The sequence below is a fragment of the Periplaneta americana genome, chromosome 8 (assembly GCF_040183065.1).
Source record: "Periplaneta americana isolate PAMFEO1 chromosome 8, P.americana_PAMFEO1_priV1, whole genome shotgun sequence".
Classification (NCBI taxonomy): domain Eukaryota; kingdom Metazoa; phylum Arthropoda; class Insecta; order Blattodea; family Blattidae; genus Periplaneta; species Periplaneta americana.
Genome location: NC_091124.1, coordinates 19,576,742 through 19,593,438, shown reverse-complemented (window position 1 = coordinate 19,593,438; position 16,697 = coordinate 19,576,742). Strand labels below are relative to the sequence as shown.

Here is a 16,697-nt window from a genome sequence, read left to right as displayed (position 1 = left end):
ACTATTATGCGAGACAAAATCTGTCTCAAAATACTCTTAATTTAAGCCTAGCTGCCATAGTATAAAGTTGTTTTTTACTAACCGAACTGAAAGATTTGTCAGTTTTCTGTGTGAAATTTTGTCGAATCCTTAGTCTCCTGTATTTTCTTAAAAAATAGTTGGTAGCCTTAGCTATGGAGGATCATAATGACTCAGAATGTAACTTACAGTATCAGCGAGAATGTTAGTTACTTCAGTGAATAATGTTCACAGATATCAAGAGTGCATTTCAGCAGTGTTGAGGGTACCGGTGTGTATCAAGTGCAATGTGAGAAATTGAAATATTTTATATAATTTTTTTGCTTCTCCAGCATGTAATAATAGCCCCAAATAGATTAATTTAAAAGATCAATAACTCTCATTAGAATACATAATTTTAATACAATTATAAACATAAATACTGTACTCCAACCAGGAGAAAGTCTCAGGGGAATGAGACGCAGCGGGGTAATGCTGTGAATGGATGTTGATGTCATAAGGTCACACACATGGGTACTGGTACATGCATCTCCATTGGCTAACTCTCAAAGCACAAACGATAACACTGATACACATTTATACTACCCTAGTTACAAAATTAGATCATGATTAATCTCCTGGTCTTTTAATCCCTCCATACAGGAAATAACATATGCAGGAGAGTGCATGTTTTTTAAACTGACGTTATAACAGTAATGATGCAACGATTGATGCCATAGGATCTCATGTGTTAAAATCATCCTTAGCTATAATTAGGAATCATTTGTACCCAACAAACTTTTATTGTAAATGATTTCCTATGTTTTCGTTCTTTTTCCTTTCAAATTGTCACACAGTTGGTTTTAATGATTATTCTTTATGAATTGATTAGTAGGCCAATCTATTTGAACCCTTATTTAGGCGGCTTTTTCTGTTAAATTTGTTTATCTATCTACTTCGCTCCAATAGATGGCGCAATAGTAAGCACTTTCCTTTCACGGTTAATCTCCTGGTTGGAGAACAGTACAATAAAATACGAATACATGATCTGAGATGTCAAGATCATGGGGGAAAATTAACGAAACTTGTAAATTGGAGAGGTAAATATAAAATTAGTAAAAATATTCAAGACAGTTTTCTGTATCATCATAAAATGCTCTACAGCTATTTTCCGAAATCATGTATATGGCATTATTAACAGATAGTGTACTTCATTGATTAATTGTAAAATCGTGTTTATTTTCTTTTCTTTTTTCTATTGGTAACTTAATTTACTTTACTTTATTGTGAATCTTATTTGTTAATATGAAAATTTTTAATGTTGTTTTTTGAAAAAGGAAAAGATTATTTTGTGTTGATGTTGCTTTTTTAACTTTATTGAAATGCAAAGTTCTTGGATATATTCATATTCATAAAGGTCTTAATAGGTTGGATTTGTTGGCATTTTGCAACCTTTTAGATATGCTATTAAGCTCAATTTATGAGTCAGATTATATATCATCATTTAAATAATATTATTGAATAGAAGCAAGTATGGAAATCTGTTCATCATGCGTATATTAAATGAACCTGGGTTCCATTCAGTTATGCTCTGCTGCCATATTTTTTTTAACTAAATAACTTCATATTGCTGAAAATCGCTTTATTATTTAGATTAGTGATGTACAGTCATTAATATCTTTATTAATAATTTATGATACAGTATTTCTGCCATTGTAAAGCTTAATAAGTACCATTGACTCATATTGGTACCATATTAAAGGTAAGTAAAGAATTTTTTTAACTTATTGTAACATTACAAAACATATGCAACAGAAATGTATCGTAACTTCGAAGTTAAATTAAAAATATAAACAACTTTTAAAATAAAATATTTATACATTACATAGAATTAACAATTAAACAACAACAATAATACTATGGTACCTACTATAATATGCGCCTGATTATTTCAAAATATTGGTGTTATCAGAGAGTTATGAAGTTAAATTGAGAAAATTGCAATAGTTGCTGGTTTGTCACTGCTGTAACACTGCGTCACTCTTAGATAAAAGCTTTAAGTCTTCAGATTTATTAGGTACGAATGTCACAGTTCTGTTAAGGGTAATAATTCAGTAGATTACTACAAACTTTATTGTCGTTCTTATCAAAACTGGTAAAAAGAAGGATTATGACTACGGATGCAGTCTTCCTTTCCTTCATTTTCAGTAGGAACAGCAATAAATTTTGCAGTAATATATTGAATAAGATCATTATCCCACCCTTATCACAAATGTGACATTCATCATTTTTTTCCCTGTACGCTTCAGTTACTAGGCTCAGTTCAGCTTTTAATGCCAATATAAATGTCATCTGTTTTGCATTTTTACAAGTTGTAATATAATTGTTGTGAGTACAGGGGCTGATTGAGGAAGGAAGAGCAGACAGTAACAAAAAGTTACATTTTTCAGGATTTCGTTTACTTTGGCAGTAATGGTTTAATATCGATTTTTCTATATTATAATTTTTGTGAAGAAATCTGTACATAATTTGGGTGTTACACATAGGCTTACCTTTTATAATCATTTCTCTCCATGCTTTATTACAATTTTGTTTTGTTTCGTGTTATCTATTTTACCAAATGTTTAAAATTATTATTATCATCATTATTTACATCCATACTTTCATAGTATTCGAACACATTTTTCGCCAACTAAAGAAACTCAAAACATGATTACCATAATTTGGTAAAATCCAAGAATCAGTCGCTGTTTTTCCAGACCAACAGGAGACCAATGACATGATATATGAGGTCACACACGATGGCAATACTTCAAAATATGATGTTAATCGGGGGCTGCCGTCCCAGCCCCTGATATCCCAGCTACTCCCAGTCAATGTAAGCTAAAAAGCTCAGCTTCCCCAGTTAATAATAATTTCATAATAACCTGCAGCTTATGAACAAAACTATTTATTAATTTTAATAGAGTTTATATTTATGCGTTAAATATTGTGATGCGGCAGCTTAGGATGATTTGTGATGCAGCAGTAAACAAGAAGCCTGCACACACCAGCTTCCAAGCAGACTGGTTTCTTACACTCATTCTTCTGTGTAACCCACCCGGCAGATTTTCCATCCCTTTGTAACTAAACAACCCTAGTCGCAAGGCTCGCAGAAGCTAGCTTTTACATTCAAAATAATTTAGTTTCCGAGTTATCCCTTTCGTGAGTTGTGTTCAGTTGAAGTGTTAGTGTGCACTGTGGCTGATATAATAAATAATGAGTGAAATAACAGTTCCTGACACCAGTTTACTTGAATTTTTTAGGACAATTCTATTATCAAGACTGACTTACGAACAAAAGTGTGAGTTAGAAAACAAGTGACCGACTCCCTTGCTGTCAATGAAAGACATAACCAAAACACAGACGCATACTTACGTAATGATAGTAATACTGTAGGCCTATCTATTGACCGTTAATATTGTGATTTCTCTAAGTATGACAGGGAGTAAGCTAATGTTATACCTATACGTGTCTATTTGTTAGAGATACTGTATGTGTAAACAGTGAAATCATATTTTACTACGTACCATTTCAGATCATGCCTTATTGGTGTTAGTTACGAGGTTCCAATTAATCTTGACTGCTGACTTGATATTGACTACCGGTATTATTTATTTTAAAACTATATTTTTGTAATACTTTTTCTCATATGTACATGAAAGACAACTTGACTTAGCTTCCCCTGCTCAAAATTTCATGCTACGCAACTGGCTACTCCCACTTTTCTTTCTGCCACTCTACATCATCCCCTGCACTTCTTTCTTTTTCCCATATTTTCCTCTACTTCTCTCTTTCTCCCTCTACATACTTCATTCTACAAACCATTTTATATTAAATTGGAACAGCCAGGTTTCAAAGTTTCCACATTTTATTTTCTTTATAATATCAACTATCAATCAATATTCCCATCATTCCTAGGTGGAACATAGGGCTCTCAGAAAGTTTCTCCATCTGACTCTATTCCTGGCCAACTCCTTGATCTCACTCCATGCCTTCCCCATCGTTTTTGCCTCTGTGAGAACAGTTCGTTTCCATGTTATCTTGGGTCTGCCAATTCCTCTGCTGCCCTGCGGATTCCAATCCAATGCCTTCCTGGCGGATCAGCTGGAGGTCGGCGAAGTGTATGTCCCAGCCATCCCCACTTCCTATGCTGAATTTCAAGTTCAACCGGTTTTTGTTTAGTTTTTAACCATAGGTTTTCGTTGGATATCTGGACCGGCCAGAATATTTATCTATTAATAAAAACTTGTAGTTGATTGATAATAGTTTTAGTTATTTTCCAGGTTTCACAGTCGTAACTTTATAATATAAATACTTTTATTTATTTTCAAGAAATGAAATGGTTGATTTTCCTACAGGTCTATCATTTCAGTTAGTTCTGCATAGGTTGGAATTCTTTAAGGAAAAATGGGAAGTTTCTGCTGTAATTTTATTTACCGATATTTTATAAATTTTTGTTAAGGGGAAATTTGCCCATCTGCATCATCCTCTACCTAGCATATACTTCTAATGTTGATTGTATAGAATGAATATGCACGAAATAAGTAAAAATGCATAACAGAAACACTGAATTGGCATTGTGACAACTTAAAGAGTGACGTAATTGAAAATAAAAGCCAAATGACTACCTGCACCGAATGGAATAAACACCACTGAATGGCCTCATGATAATTTGTATCACATAAATTATAAAAATTTTAATTAAAGAGGTTTAAGGTGAACAATAACCAGCAGCTACTGTATTTGGTACAGTCTGTTTCAGAAAGTTCATTAACCACTATTTTAAGTTGGCAGAAGGAAATATAAGCTGATTTTATGTTCTATTTCAGAATTCTTGTTAGTTAGCACATTTTATATAAAAACGAATACTTTATCATTATGAAACGAACACCAAATCCCAAGCATTTATAATGATATTCAGAGAATAATTTATTAATTCACATGATCACAATCACAATTTAAAAGCATCAAATTTATCCTTGCATGTGTACACATATCATCAGGACCAGGTTTTTTTTTTTGGTGAAAATCTTTCAGATTATTCGTAAAAAATAACATCGTAGGCCTCATGGTTAAAAATGTGACAATTTCGAGACTTGTTTATCACCATGTAATGTCACACAGTCTTATACACGGCGTTGTATTTGCAATATTTCTGACGAAAAAAAAAGTGTTAATAATAATGATGATAGTAACAATAATAGTAATAATGATGATAATTTATTGCATTCTTTATCAATCAGTCTTATTGTTACAGTACTTAATTCTATACAAAAGCGCTGTCGTCTATGACCCTGTAGGCTATTAAAGAGAAAAACAGAATTCCCAAATAATTGTTTCCCTGTTTTTTTTTTTTTTTTTTTTTTGCAGCTACCATCTTCGAAACTAATATAGGCCTACTGTATTTCTTTAAGATAATTTAAAAAAATGCCCAATTTTTGTTTTTATCGCAGAAACAGCCAATTTTCGGGAAAATTCGTGGCAAATTTACTGTCACAAATCAGTCACATTTATGATAAAACCTGCATAGCATCTCTATTGCATTTCGTGTTTATCGGTAATAACAGAAAAAAAAAACCTGGCCCTACAGATCACATTTTAAATCATTAATTCAGTATTTAGAAATCTCTTAGTTTATTTTACGGGTAATATGCTAAGATATCATACCTGCCCTTAATGAACAGAATAAGCTATAGCTTAACACTTTTATTAAAGGGGGAGTTATACCTTCACGGGTAAAAAAACTACATTTTTTAAATTTATTATTTTCTTTATAGAATACACTTGACTCTCTCTTCTGGTGAAAGAATTTCTCAGATATATCTAATAGTGTCTGAGACGTGTCCTTGAATTTACTACATTGTCACTTCACTGTGCCTTTAAATTTACTCTTTGTCACTTTCCAAAATATTAAAATTTACATTTGTTTTCCCTGATAACTTAAACAGCTTTTCAGATATTTTAATGACATTTTGAATGCTTGTGTTTTTTTCACATCGTAACAACACAGACTATAATCTTAGCTTTACTAGCATTTGTTATTGTACTCATATTAAATTATCAAATTATATGTGATTCATTGCTTATTCTGCATAAGCATTTGTATAACCCAATTTAAATGAAAAATAAAATCAGGATAGCTGTCATATTCATATATGAGTAGCATATATGTTGAAACTAGATATTGCCTATTTAATCTTTTATATGTTAATTATTTTTACCGTGTATTGTTTATAATCTTTTATAATGGACTAAATAGTAGGCTATATCATTTTGGACAGCTATCCTCATATTGGATTTTCTCTACTGGTGCTATCTTAAAAAAAATAATAGATATTGTTCATGGAAATGTTAAAATAATAATATATTCTATAAAAATTTAACAAAAACTATTTTTCCATGAGAAAAGTACCGTAAAATATTTAAGTTTACGTTGTTCATGCATTTATTGCAAACGTTTTAAAGTAAGAAATAAAAAAAAAAACTTTAAGATCTGTGGAAAATATGAGAGAAATGCATAGTGACCACAAGTTTCATAAAATAAATTTGGAAAAGAAGTACTCTGAATCAGAAAAATTATTCGAAAATGTTAAAAATGCAGAATAAAACAAAAGGAACGTATCGCAAATGCCAAATTTCATTTCACCAGGACAGAAAGACACAGGGACATGAATGTTTTAAGTACCGTACACTTAATTTATACACTTGGAAAGATGTACTTCCCCCCTTAAGCTTTCGAGAGACAGGAATGAGAATTATTTATGCATTCCAATCATTGTGCGTAAAATATTCAAATTAAATACGTATACATGATGAACAAGTTAAATGACTATTATAATTGAACTGTAACCAAGAAGTAAAAGATGCAGGAAATAAGAAAATAAACATATTCTGTTAGGTACAAAGAATCACTTAACAATTTGAAAACATGTTATTTATTTCTTAAAATAGCTTATCTGCTTAACAGATATTTATGCAATCCTAGCATTAAAATACGCTTGTTAAGACGCTGTAAATCGTGTACAATTGGCCTAATTCTGCCACTAGTGCCAGAAAAGGTTACCTAGCACTAGTATTCCATGATGTCATCACTGCCTTCACAACACAATTCTCTACAACCTACCTGTAATAAAAAGCTTCAAAACATGCATTAAACTTTAAGATCTGTGGAAAATATGAGAGAAATGCATAGTGACCACAAGTTTCATAAAATAAATTTGGAAAAGAATTACTCTGAATCAGAAAAATTATTCGAAAATGTTAAAAATGCAGAATAAAACAAAAGGAACGTATCGCAAATGCCAAATTTCATTTCACCAGGACAGAAAGACACAGGGACATGAATGTTTTAAGTACCGTACACTTAATTTATACACTTGGAAAGATGTACTTCCCCCCTTAAGCTTTCGAGAGACAGGAATGAGAATTATTTATGCATTCCAATCATTGTGCGTAAAATATTCAAATTAAATACGTATACATGATGAACAAGTTAAATGACTATTATAATTGAACTGTAACCAAGAAGTAAAAGATGCAGGAAATAAGAAAATAAACATATTCTGTTAGGTACAAAGAATCACTTAACAATTTGAAAACATGTTATTTATTTCTTAAAATAGCTTATCTGCTTAACAGATATTTATGCAAAAAAAAAAATGTTATGTTTTATTTAACAACGCTCGCAACTGCAGAGGTTATATCAGCGTCGCCGGATGTGCCGGAATTTTGTCCCGCAGGAGTTCTTTTACATGCCAGTAAATCTACTGATATGAGCCTGTCGCATTTAAGCACACTTAAATGCCATCGACCTGGCCCGGGATCGAACCCGCAACCTTGGGCATAGAAGGCCAGCGCTATACCAACTTGCCAACCAGGTGGACTATTTATGCAATCCTAGCATTAAAATACGCTTGTTAAGACGCTGTAAATCGTGTACAATTGGCCTAATTCTGCCACTAGTGCCAGAAAAGGTTACCTAGCACTAGTATTCCATGATGTCATCACTGCCTTCACAACACAATTCTCTACAACCTACCTGTAATAAAAAGCTTCAAAACAACAAGAAACTAAGATTGTCTTAGAAACGGTTACTTAGCAACCATGCAATATATTATGTCATATCCAGTATGTACTCGTGTCTCTACTATGTCAACATTACATTTTGTAAATTTATAATAGTTTTTTTTTTTTACATATTTTAATGCTAGAATAGCATAAAACGTTGTATGTAACACGTGTATAATCTTCATTATAAACACTCGTGAAAATTAACGCACTCGCTTACACTCAAGCGCTAACCATTCACTCATGCCATAATTACCAAGATTATACGCTAGTTACGTAAATTACTATTTTGTTGCATTGAATATAATATGTTAAGAGGAATTGGTCGTTAACAGAGTAAAAAATTGCAATTTCTTTTATTTGCTTGTATTATTAAAGAGTACAAAATTGCAATTTTTTTTTTTTTCGTTTATTAATGAGAGTTTGTTTGTGAACAATTTTATATTTAATTTATATAGATATAATAATATACTCCGAGAATATTTGTTTTCAGTAAATGTGCTTATTGAAATCATGTTGCCATAATGACCAATAGTATCGGTAAACATTTAACTTCAAATGCTGTTTTCTGAAACCAGCATTTTCCATGTTATTAGTACACTTTGTAGAAAAACTATTTGAACTAAAAATAATATGTCAGGAATTTATTAAAGAACGAAAGTAAAATAAGAACTAATAATAAGATAACATAAAGTTTTGTGCAGAAAGAAGAAAAAGTTTGAAACCATGAAATAAATAAATCAACTGAGAATTAAAATAAATAATCTGAAAACTGTATTTTTAAGCAATTCTTAAAACACCAGCAATTTGGTAAAATTCTATATTCTAAAGGAAGTTGGTTAAAAGTTGTTATTAAAAAATGCTTACTTCCTTTCGTTTCATACGTTACTGAGCTACTGTATGCTGAGAAAAAGAAAAAAAATTGTTTAATCTTGTTAAACAAGTTTATATATCTTTATTAAACTGAAATATAATATTATCATGTATTAAATTGTTAATAACTTTATAAATGAAAATAGCAGCACCTAATTTGATAATTGATTCAATTGGTAGAACAAAAGAAAATTGTTATAGATATTTAACTGGAGTCAAATAATGAAAACTCAATAAATTTCTTAAAGCTTTATTTTGAATAATTTGTAAAAGTCCCAAAACAGTTTTTTTATAATGTCCCCAAATAAATGGCATATGCATTAAATGAGAATGGATAAAAGCGTAATATACATACAAAAGATAAGATATTGGCAAAGATCTTTTAAGCCTTTTCAAAATACCATACATTGGAGCAATTTTCTTACAGACAGCCAAAATATGCTTATCCCATGTTAAATGTTCATCAACAATCAAACCTAAAAATTTAACTGATGCAGTTTTTTTGTATTACAGAATCTTCAAACTTTAATTCTTTCGGAATAATATAATAAAAAGAAGGTTTAGTGAAAATAATATACACAGTTTTTTTTTTCAAATTCAAAGACAGCCTATTTGCGCTTAACCAGTTTTCAAGAGTACCTAATAATATCAGCCTCAAACTTTTCAAACAGTTCTTCAATGGAGCCAGTAATATAAAATACACTAGTGTCATCTACAAAAATAGTGGCAGCTCCATGTAAATGAAGAAATTTTATGTCATGGACATAAATAAGAAATAGAAGAGGTCCCAAAATTGATCCTTGTGGCACACCACATGGTAATAAGAGAGTTTCACTTTCCAAGTTATTTGCTGAGACATACTACTAATTTTCTATAAAAAAAAAAGAGCAATATATTTGAACTTCTAGTACACGTTTAAAGAGTGAAAAAGAATATATAATAAGCAAAAAAATCATGTAGGAGAGCATAGCAATGAGTTCAATGACGTATGTATACCTGATGCACAGCATCGGTGCTCGCAGTCCGCTGTTTAGTTATAAGTAGAACCTACGTCATGACAAAATAAAATATGGTTATATTTTCAAACTTTCGCACGGCTTAACACTCAATTCCCCTTAAAGAAACAACCAATATGTAGGCTATATCTGTTTGTAAGTCCTGTGGTTTGTATTTCTTGGTCAAGTCATATTAAAATCGTCAGTGTTGCCTGTTCACCCTGTATAAGAAAGCGCGTACTAATATAGAAATCCAAAGAGAAGCAGGTGAGGAATGTAGCTTGCAAAGCTCTAATGCTTCCTGCCCACGACTTCAGACTTGAGGCGCTCAGCAAGGGCCTTCCTAACTTGTAGCGTCTGTGCGTTTATTTCAGGTTGGCCGTCCATCGCTGCCTGCGCTGCTTTTGCAGACCGTGGACGTTGCCTGGTATTGCCAACTTCCACCGCCTTCAGCTGTTTCTCTCGCTCTTGCTTTTTTAGGGCGAGCAGTTTGTCTCTCTGGGCCTTCAGATATTCCTGTCTTCTGAGCAGCTCTTCTTCATCAACCTTATCAAAAGAAGAAAAGAGTTACAAAATGTTGCAAATCGCCATCAAGTACAGTCTTTATTCACCACGTGAGCCCACCAGGATTTGAATCTGGGTTACCATTGTGGAAAGTCGATGCTCTAGCCATTTGGCTAACGGTTGGCCCATTTTTTAATATAGGGTAATGTTCATAGAACAAATGAGTATTGTTAATTGAAGGTCTGCTACATTTCTTCCACGGTATGCAGCTAGCAAATACGTATTTACCTCAGATTGTGTCTGCAGTTCGTCTTGATATTTGGTAAATGGCGGCTCTTCATTTTGTATTTCAGGTTCTGAAACATACAGAGTTCCGTTGTGAAGACGCGACATACTCCCAGGGTGCGAATTAACGATGGAGGGGGTGGAGGGGATTTCCCCCCTGTTGGAAAGTTATCCCCCTCTAATAAATTTATATTAACATCCCTGCCAGGGATAACTTCTATCCCCCCTCACAAAATATATAATTGCTTTAATAGCCTATATGTACTTTATAAAGTATAAAGTAAGCAAAGAAAATAATATTGATGTATTATCATCACCAGCAAGCTGACAACAATCAATAACTTAGGAATTACCAGTGGCGTAGCATGAAATTTTGAGCAGGGGAAGCTAACTCAAGTTGTCTTTCATGCAATATGAGAAAATGTATTACAAAAATACAGTCTTAAAATAAATAGTAGTCAATTTCAAGTCAGCAGTCGAAGATTGGTTGGAACATCGTAAGTAACACCAATAAGCATGACCTCAAATGAGACGTAATAAAATACGATTTCACGGTTTACACATATCTCTAACAAATAGACACGTATACGTATAACATTAGCTCACTCCCTGTCATACTTAGAGAAATCACAATATTAGTATCATTACGTAAGTATGCGTCTGTCTTTTGGTGGTGTCCTTCATTGACAGCAAGGGAGTCGGTCATTTGTTTTTTAAATCACACTTTTGTTCGTAAGTCAGTCTTGATAATACAATTGTCCTAAAAATTCAAGTAAATCAGTGTCAGGAACTGTTATTTCGCTCATTATTTATTATATCAGCCACAATGCACACTAACACTTCAACTGAACACAACTGACGAATAGGGATAACGCGGAAACTACTTATTTTAAATGTTAAAGCTAGCTTCTTTGCGAGCCTTGCGACTAGGGTAGTTTAAAAGGGATGGAAAATCTGCGGGGTGGATTACACAGAAGGAACCGGTCTGCTTGGAAGCTGGTGTGTGCAGGCTTCTTGTTTGCTGCTGCATCACAAATAATCCTGAGCTGCCGCATCACAATATTTAGCGCGTAAATATAAATTCTATTAAAATTAATAAATAATTTTCTCCATAAACTGCAGGTTTATTATGAAATTATTATTAACTGGGGAAGCTAAGCTTTTTAGCTTGCATTGACGCTACGCCACTGGGAATTACACATCTTATCTTAAGCCTGTTCAGCAATATAATTGTTATTATGATCAAGATGCAAGACAAGCAACTCTGTGCGACCAAGCGTTGAGCCGTATTGAATGAGGATGATAATAATTTTATGTATGGTATTCCGTATCTAAGATTCTATCTCCCCCTCATCAGATCTCTTAATTCGCACCCTGCACGCTCCTGCAAAATGTAGACTATTAACAAAATAAGTATCAGTACGGAAGTTTATAATATCACTCATTTGCAAGAAAAACGACAGAGCTAAATAAACAGTGTCATGGAAATGACATACGGTACTTTTTCATTATGTTTTGCTCCTCTTATAACATTTCAGTTCTTTATACCAATACCAATGACATGCTTACTTATAGTGTATTTCTTAAACTGTCATTCCAAAAATACGTTTAAACGAAATTATTTAACTTGCACATTAATAGGATAAAATTCTGTTTCTTTCTTTCTTTCTTTCCTTTTTCTTTTAGGATTGCATACAAGAGATCTATATAATCCTGAACAATAAAATAATTTGTAACAATGTGGGTAAAAAATCGCTTTCCCCAATATTCGTTCTTAGGTACTTGTACACATATACAAATGTCAGAACTGAAACAAACAACTGATGTAGGCTAATAAGTGGCAACCGTGTTCGTGCGTCAACTTTTTTTCCATTGTCATGTCTTGAAAACAGTCTTCGTTTTGCGCGATATGCTGGTGATATGGCAACAGGATGGAGCACACCTCATTTTGGTGTAGGAGTGAGGGACTTCTTGAACCAGCAATTCCATGAATGGATTGGCCGTCGTGGCACAACAAAATGGCTACCCAGAACATGCGACCTGACAAAATGTAATTTTTCGCTGTGGGGTATCCTGAAAAATGTTTTTACTCAGAAACCGCAGGATCTGCAACAGATGATCGAACAGTCATTCGTGAAAATCTATGAAAATCGTGAGTCATGTTCTGTCATCTGTAAATCTGTGTCTAAACGTTGTGAATTGTGTATCGAGAAACAGGGCCTTCATTTTGAGTAAAATCTGTATAGGAATGTGCAGATAAATGTAAATTGAATTCAATGAAATATAAGGAAGTGTTTGGGGAAAGCGACTTTTAACACACCCTGTATAATATATACAGAGTGATTCAAAAATAGACCGACAAATTAATCATGGTAGTAGTCACTGAGTAAAGAAATATGCCAGTGAAAACACCACAGTCCAATTTTAAATATTTTTCAACTTATCATTCTGTGAATTTGTTAAAGCTGAGACCCAATAATGAAAGTTAGACAATGTCTCAAAGGCCGGTGCCTACAAAGTATTCTACTGGAACAATTCTTTTACAAGTAGTCAGTGTAGGGGAGAGTTGGCCAAAACAAGATACTTAGCGCGGAATAGCTAATTCTTGTATGTTATGTCATTTTTCTTGTGTACTGACGACGCCATGAATGCTTGTAATTCTATTCAGCTAATAAAGATCTAATCTAATCTAATCTAATCTAATCTAATCTAATCTAATCTAATCTAATCTAATCTAATCTAATCTAATCTAATCTAATCTTCGAAAGCACTGAGAGAAAAAACAAACTATAATTGTTTCTGAGTCCCTTAAGGAATGTATTTTAATAAGTGATTTGGAAATTTGCTCTGTATCACAATGCTTAAGAGGAAAATAATGCTTGTTGAAAATTGTGCAAGTATCCCGTTTTGCCGAACTGGTTGGATAAAACGAGATAGTTATATAAGTCAATTGAAATTGTTGTAATATCTATACTAATAATAAATCTGTGGCCGAAATTGTTCTGGTAATTTTCGATTTTCCAAAAATAATTGGTCCTAACATATATAATTAACCACCCTGAAACCGAAAATCGCTTTTTTGAAATTTTTGTTTGTATGTCTGTCTGTCTGTCTGTATGTTTGTTACCTTTTCACGCGATAATGGCTGAACGGATTTCGATGAAAATTGGAATATAAATTAAGTTCGTTGTAACTTAGATTTTAGGCTATATGCTATTCAAAATACATTATTTGAAAGGGGGGTTATGAGGGGGCCTGAATTAAATAAATCGAAATATCTCGCTTATTATTGATTTTTGTGAAAAATTTTACATAACAAAAGTTTCTTTAAAAATAATTTTCGATAAGTTTTATTCCTTGAAAATTTTTGATAGGACTGATATTTAATGAGATAAATGAGTTTTAAAATTAAAATAACTGCCATCTAAGGCCGTATAATGAAATAAAAAACAAATTACTTCGTCTATAAGGGGCTTTCGACAGCAACAATCAAAAAGCTATGAAAGATAGCCTACAGATAATGTTTCTGTGTTTGTATGAACTAATATCGGAAGCTAAATTAACCGATTTGTATAATTAATTATTATTTCACCATTGGAAAGTGTAGTTTCTCTAGATGGACATAATGCTATAATGTTATTACAGTAACTTCTGATATAATATAATATAATATAATATAATATAATATAATATAATATAATATAATATAATATAATATAATATAATATAATATAATATAATATAATATAATATAATATAATATAATATGTAATATTATGTAATATAATTTAAGTTATTTGAAGGGTTCAGAACCATAGTGGGCCAAGCGCCATTTACTGAATACATAGAAAACAAGGGTTAAAATTAAGTTATTACCATAATTCAATGAAAACCTATAACAAGTAAAATAAAATATACGCATTAGGTCTAAATGATGTCAATCTTCATTAAACTATGGTTGCATGTAATAAAAATTAAGAAACATGTTAAAGGAATTGTCATTGCACCAAATGAGTGTCTATGGACCAAAATGATCGCATTTGGATGCAATTTAAATTAAGTAACATATTAAACGATTTATCCTTTCTTCAAACACGAATGTTCCCTGGATCAAATGTCCAATTTTAATTATGTAATTACTTTATATTTATTTCTAACGGGTGCAGCGGAGCGCACGGGTACGGCTAGTTAATGAATAAGTCACAAAAATTGCGCACAAAACAGGAGTATGAACAAAACAAATTACTCTTATTTGCATGTCAATTTGTACATTATATTGCTATTAATTATTATAAATATTATAATTATTGAAACTGAGAACTGTTCATTTACAAAAATCGCATATGAATTCATCACAATCTTCTGGATCTATGCCACTACACTCCTCGTGAGTCCACTCTTGGCACTGGGCACACAGGATCCACCACTCTTCCGATTTTGAATTGCAATAGAGGTCGTTGCAATAAATAGGCTGCATGCCTCATCTTTGTCCTCGTTTTCCTCCTCCTCAGAGCTGCTTAAGGGATCAGTGGACCTAACTTTTCTTGAATTGCTTTTCGACGTTTTGTTTTCCCCAGAAAACTTATCGCCACAATTAGGCCTACTGCCGATTTCTTAGGACCGTATTCATAGACATTTTTAGCGCGGGCTTCCGGTGAATGACCAGCGTTTTTCGTATTCATAAACCAGTGTTAGCGATAGCATATGATTTGAATTCTGTACTAGTAACCAGTGGATAGCCGGGGCTAGCTTAGTACGCTCGTAGCGCGTGCTGCGAAATGTCTATGAATAGCACTCTTAAAGTTTAATTTTTTTACCATTTTTGCTGCCTTGCTTCCACAGCTACTACAAGCTCATTCTTATAAAGTGAAGAGGTTAATATTACTGCCTTGCCTCGTCTTCTATCATTATTTATTGGTCCTACCTTATACCGAGCTTGGGGAATTTTTTATAATAACAAGACACTATCCCGTTTTGTCCAATCGCTTGGTATCTCGATTTGTCAGACCAAGCGTTGAAATTTAAAATATGAAGCATCGATAGATATGAAGAAAGATATCGAATTCAACTGAACTACAATCGAAGACAAATAACTATAGAATTATTTGAAACACCCATTGGCTCTTGAATTTCAATGTCTCGTTATGAACACCTTAAAATGAAGGAAATATCTTAGGAAACACGGCGTTTTCTAAATTCTGATCCACACACGCACGAAGAAATGCTCATTAAGTAATGACTGCCCAGTGAAGAGCTTGCGTATGGGAAGAAAGTACATGCCTGATTTGAAAAGTGGCAGCATATTCCTACGAAATAAATGTGGTATCCTGTTTTGCCGTACCATCTGGTTTTAGCCAGCTCTCTCCTAATTAAATTTCAACATCCCACCAGAGATCCACTAACGGCATCACCTGCCCTTCCCAGCCGATCTAAACAATTTGAATGATAGTGCATTCACCAATCGTGTGCTGCAGAGCCGTGTGCAGCAGCTCCTTCTCTCTTTTGCACTCCGCTTCCAGCCGATGATGTTCTTCTGGTGATGATGCCAGACTCTGTTCAATCTCTAAAGTTGAGCTGTCCAGAAGCTGCTTGCTGGCTTCATACTCTTCAAGCGACTTCCTGCAACAGAAATGGCGGATTGGTGAATCTATGAAATTCTTACTCACCAGCGGAAAAGACGAACTTTTTATTGTGTCACTTTTCAATTACAGAAGCCAGAGAGATAAAAAGACAAACGTTTTAACTGAGCAGGACATATTTAGTATAAATAATACAACAGTAAATAAAAAACAAAATTACTACACTCTGATATGCAACGTATTTAACAGTCTTGTATACAAATTATTATCAATTCGTGAAAGTAAAACTTCACTATTCGTTAATGCAAAAGTTCGCAGAGTTTTTTCGCTTTGACAAAAGTTGTGAAATGAACAG

The 16,697-nt window shown here is 32.9% G+C and overlaps 1 protein-coding gene across 2 annotated transcripts in view; it reads right to left on the bottom strand.

The window, feature by feature from the left end:
- Positions 1-1,624: 1,624 nt before the first annotated feature.
- The window catches only part of LOC138704535 (cilia- and flagella-associated protein 36), a 43,533-nt gene continuing 28,460 nt past the window's right edge, over positions 1,625-16,697 (bottom strand). For both annotated transcript variants that reach the window (XM_069832528.1, XM_069832529.1), the window contains exons 5-7: positions 16,222-16,382; positions 10,767-10,834; positions 1,625-10,520 (exon numbers count right to left, since the gene is read on the bottom strand). In XM_069832528.1, the coding sequence (XP_069688629.1) occupies positions 10,266-10,520; positions 10,767-10,834; positions 16,222-16,382 (484 nt within the window). In that variant the 3' untranslated portion in view covers positions 1,625-10,265. The remainder of the gene's footprint in view (positions 10,521-10,766; positions 10,835-16,221; positions 16,383-16,697) is intronic.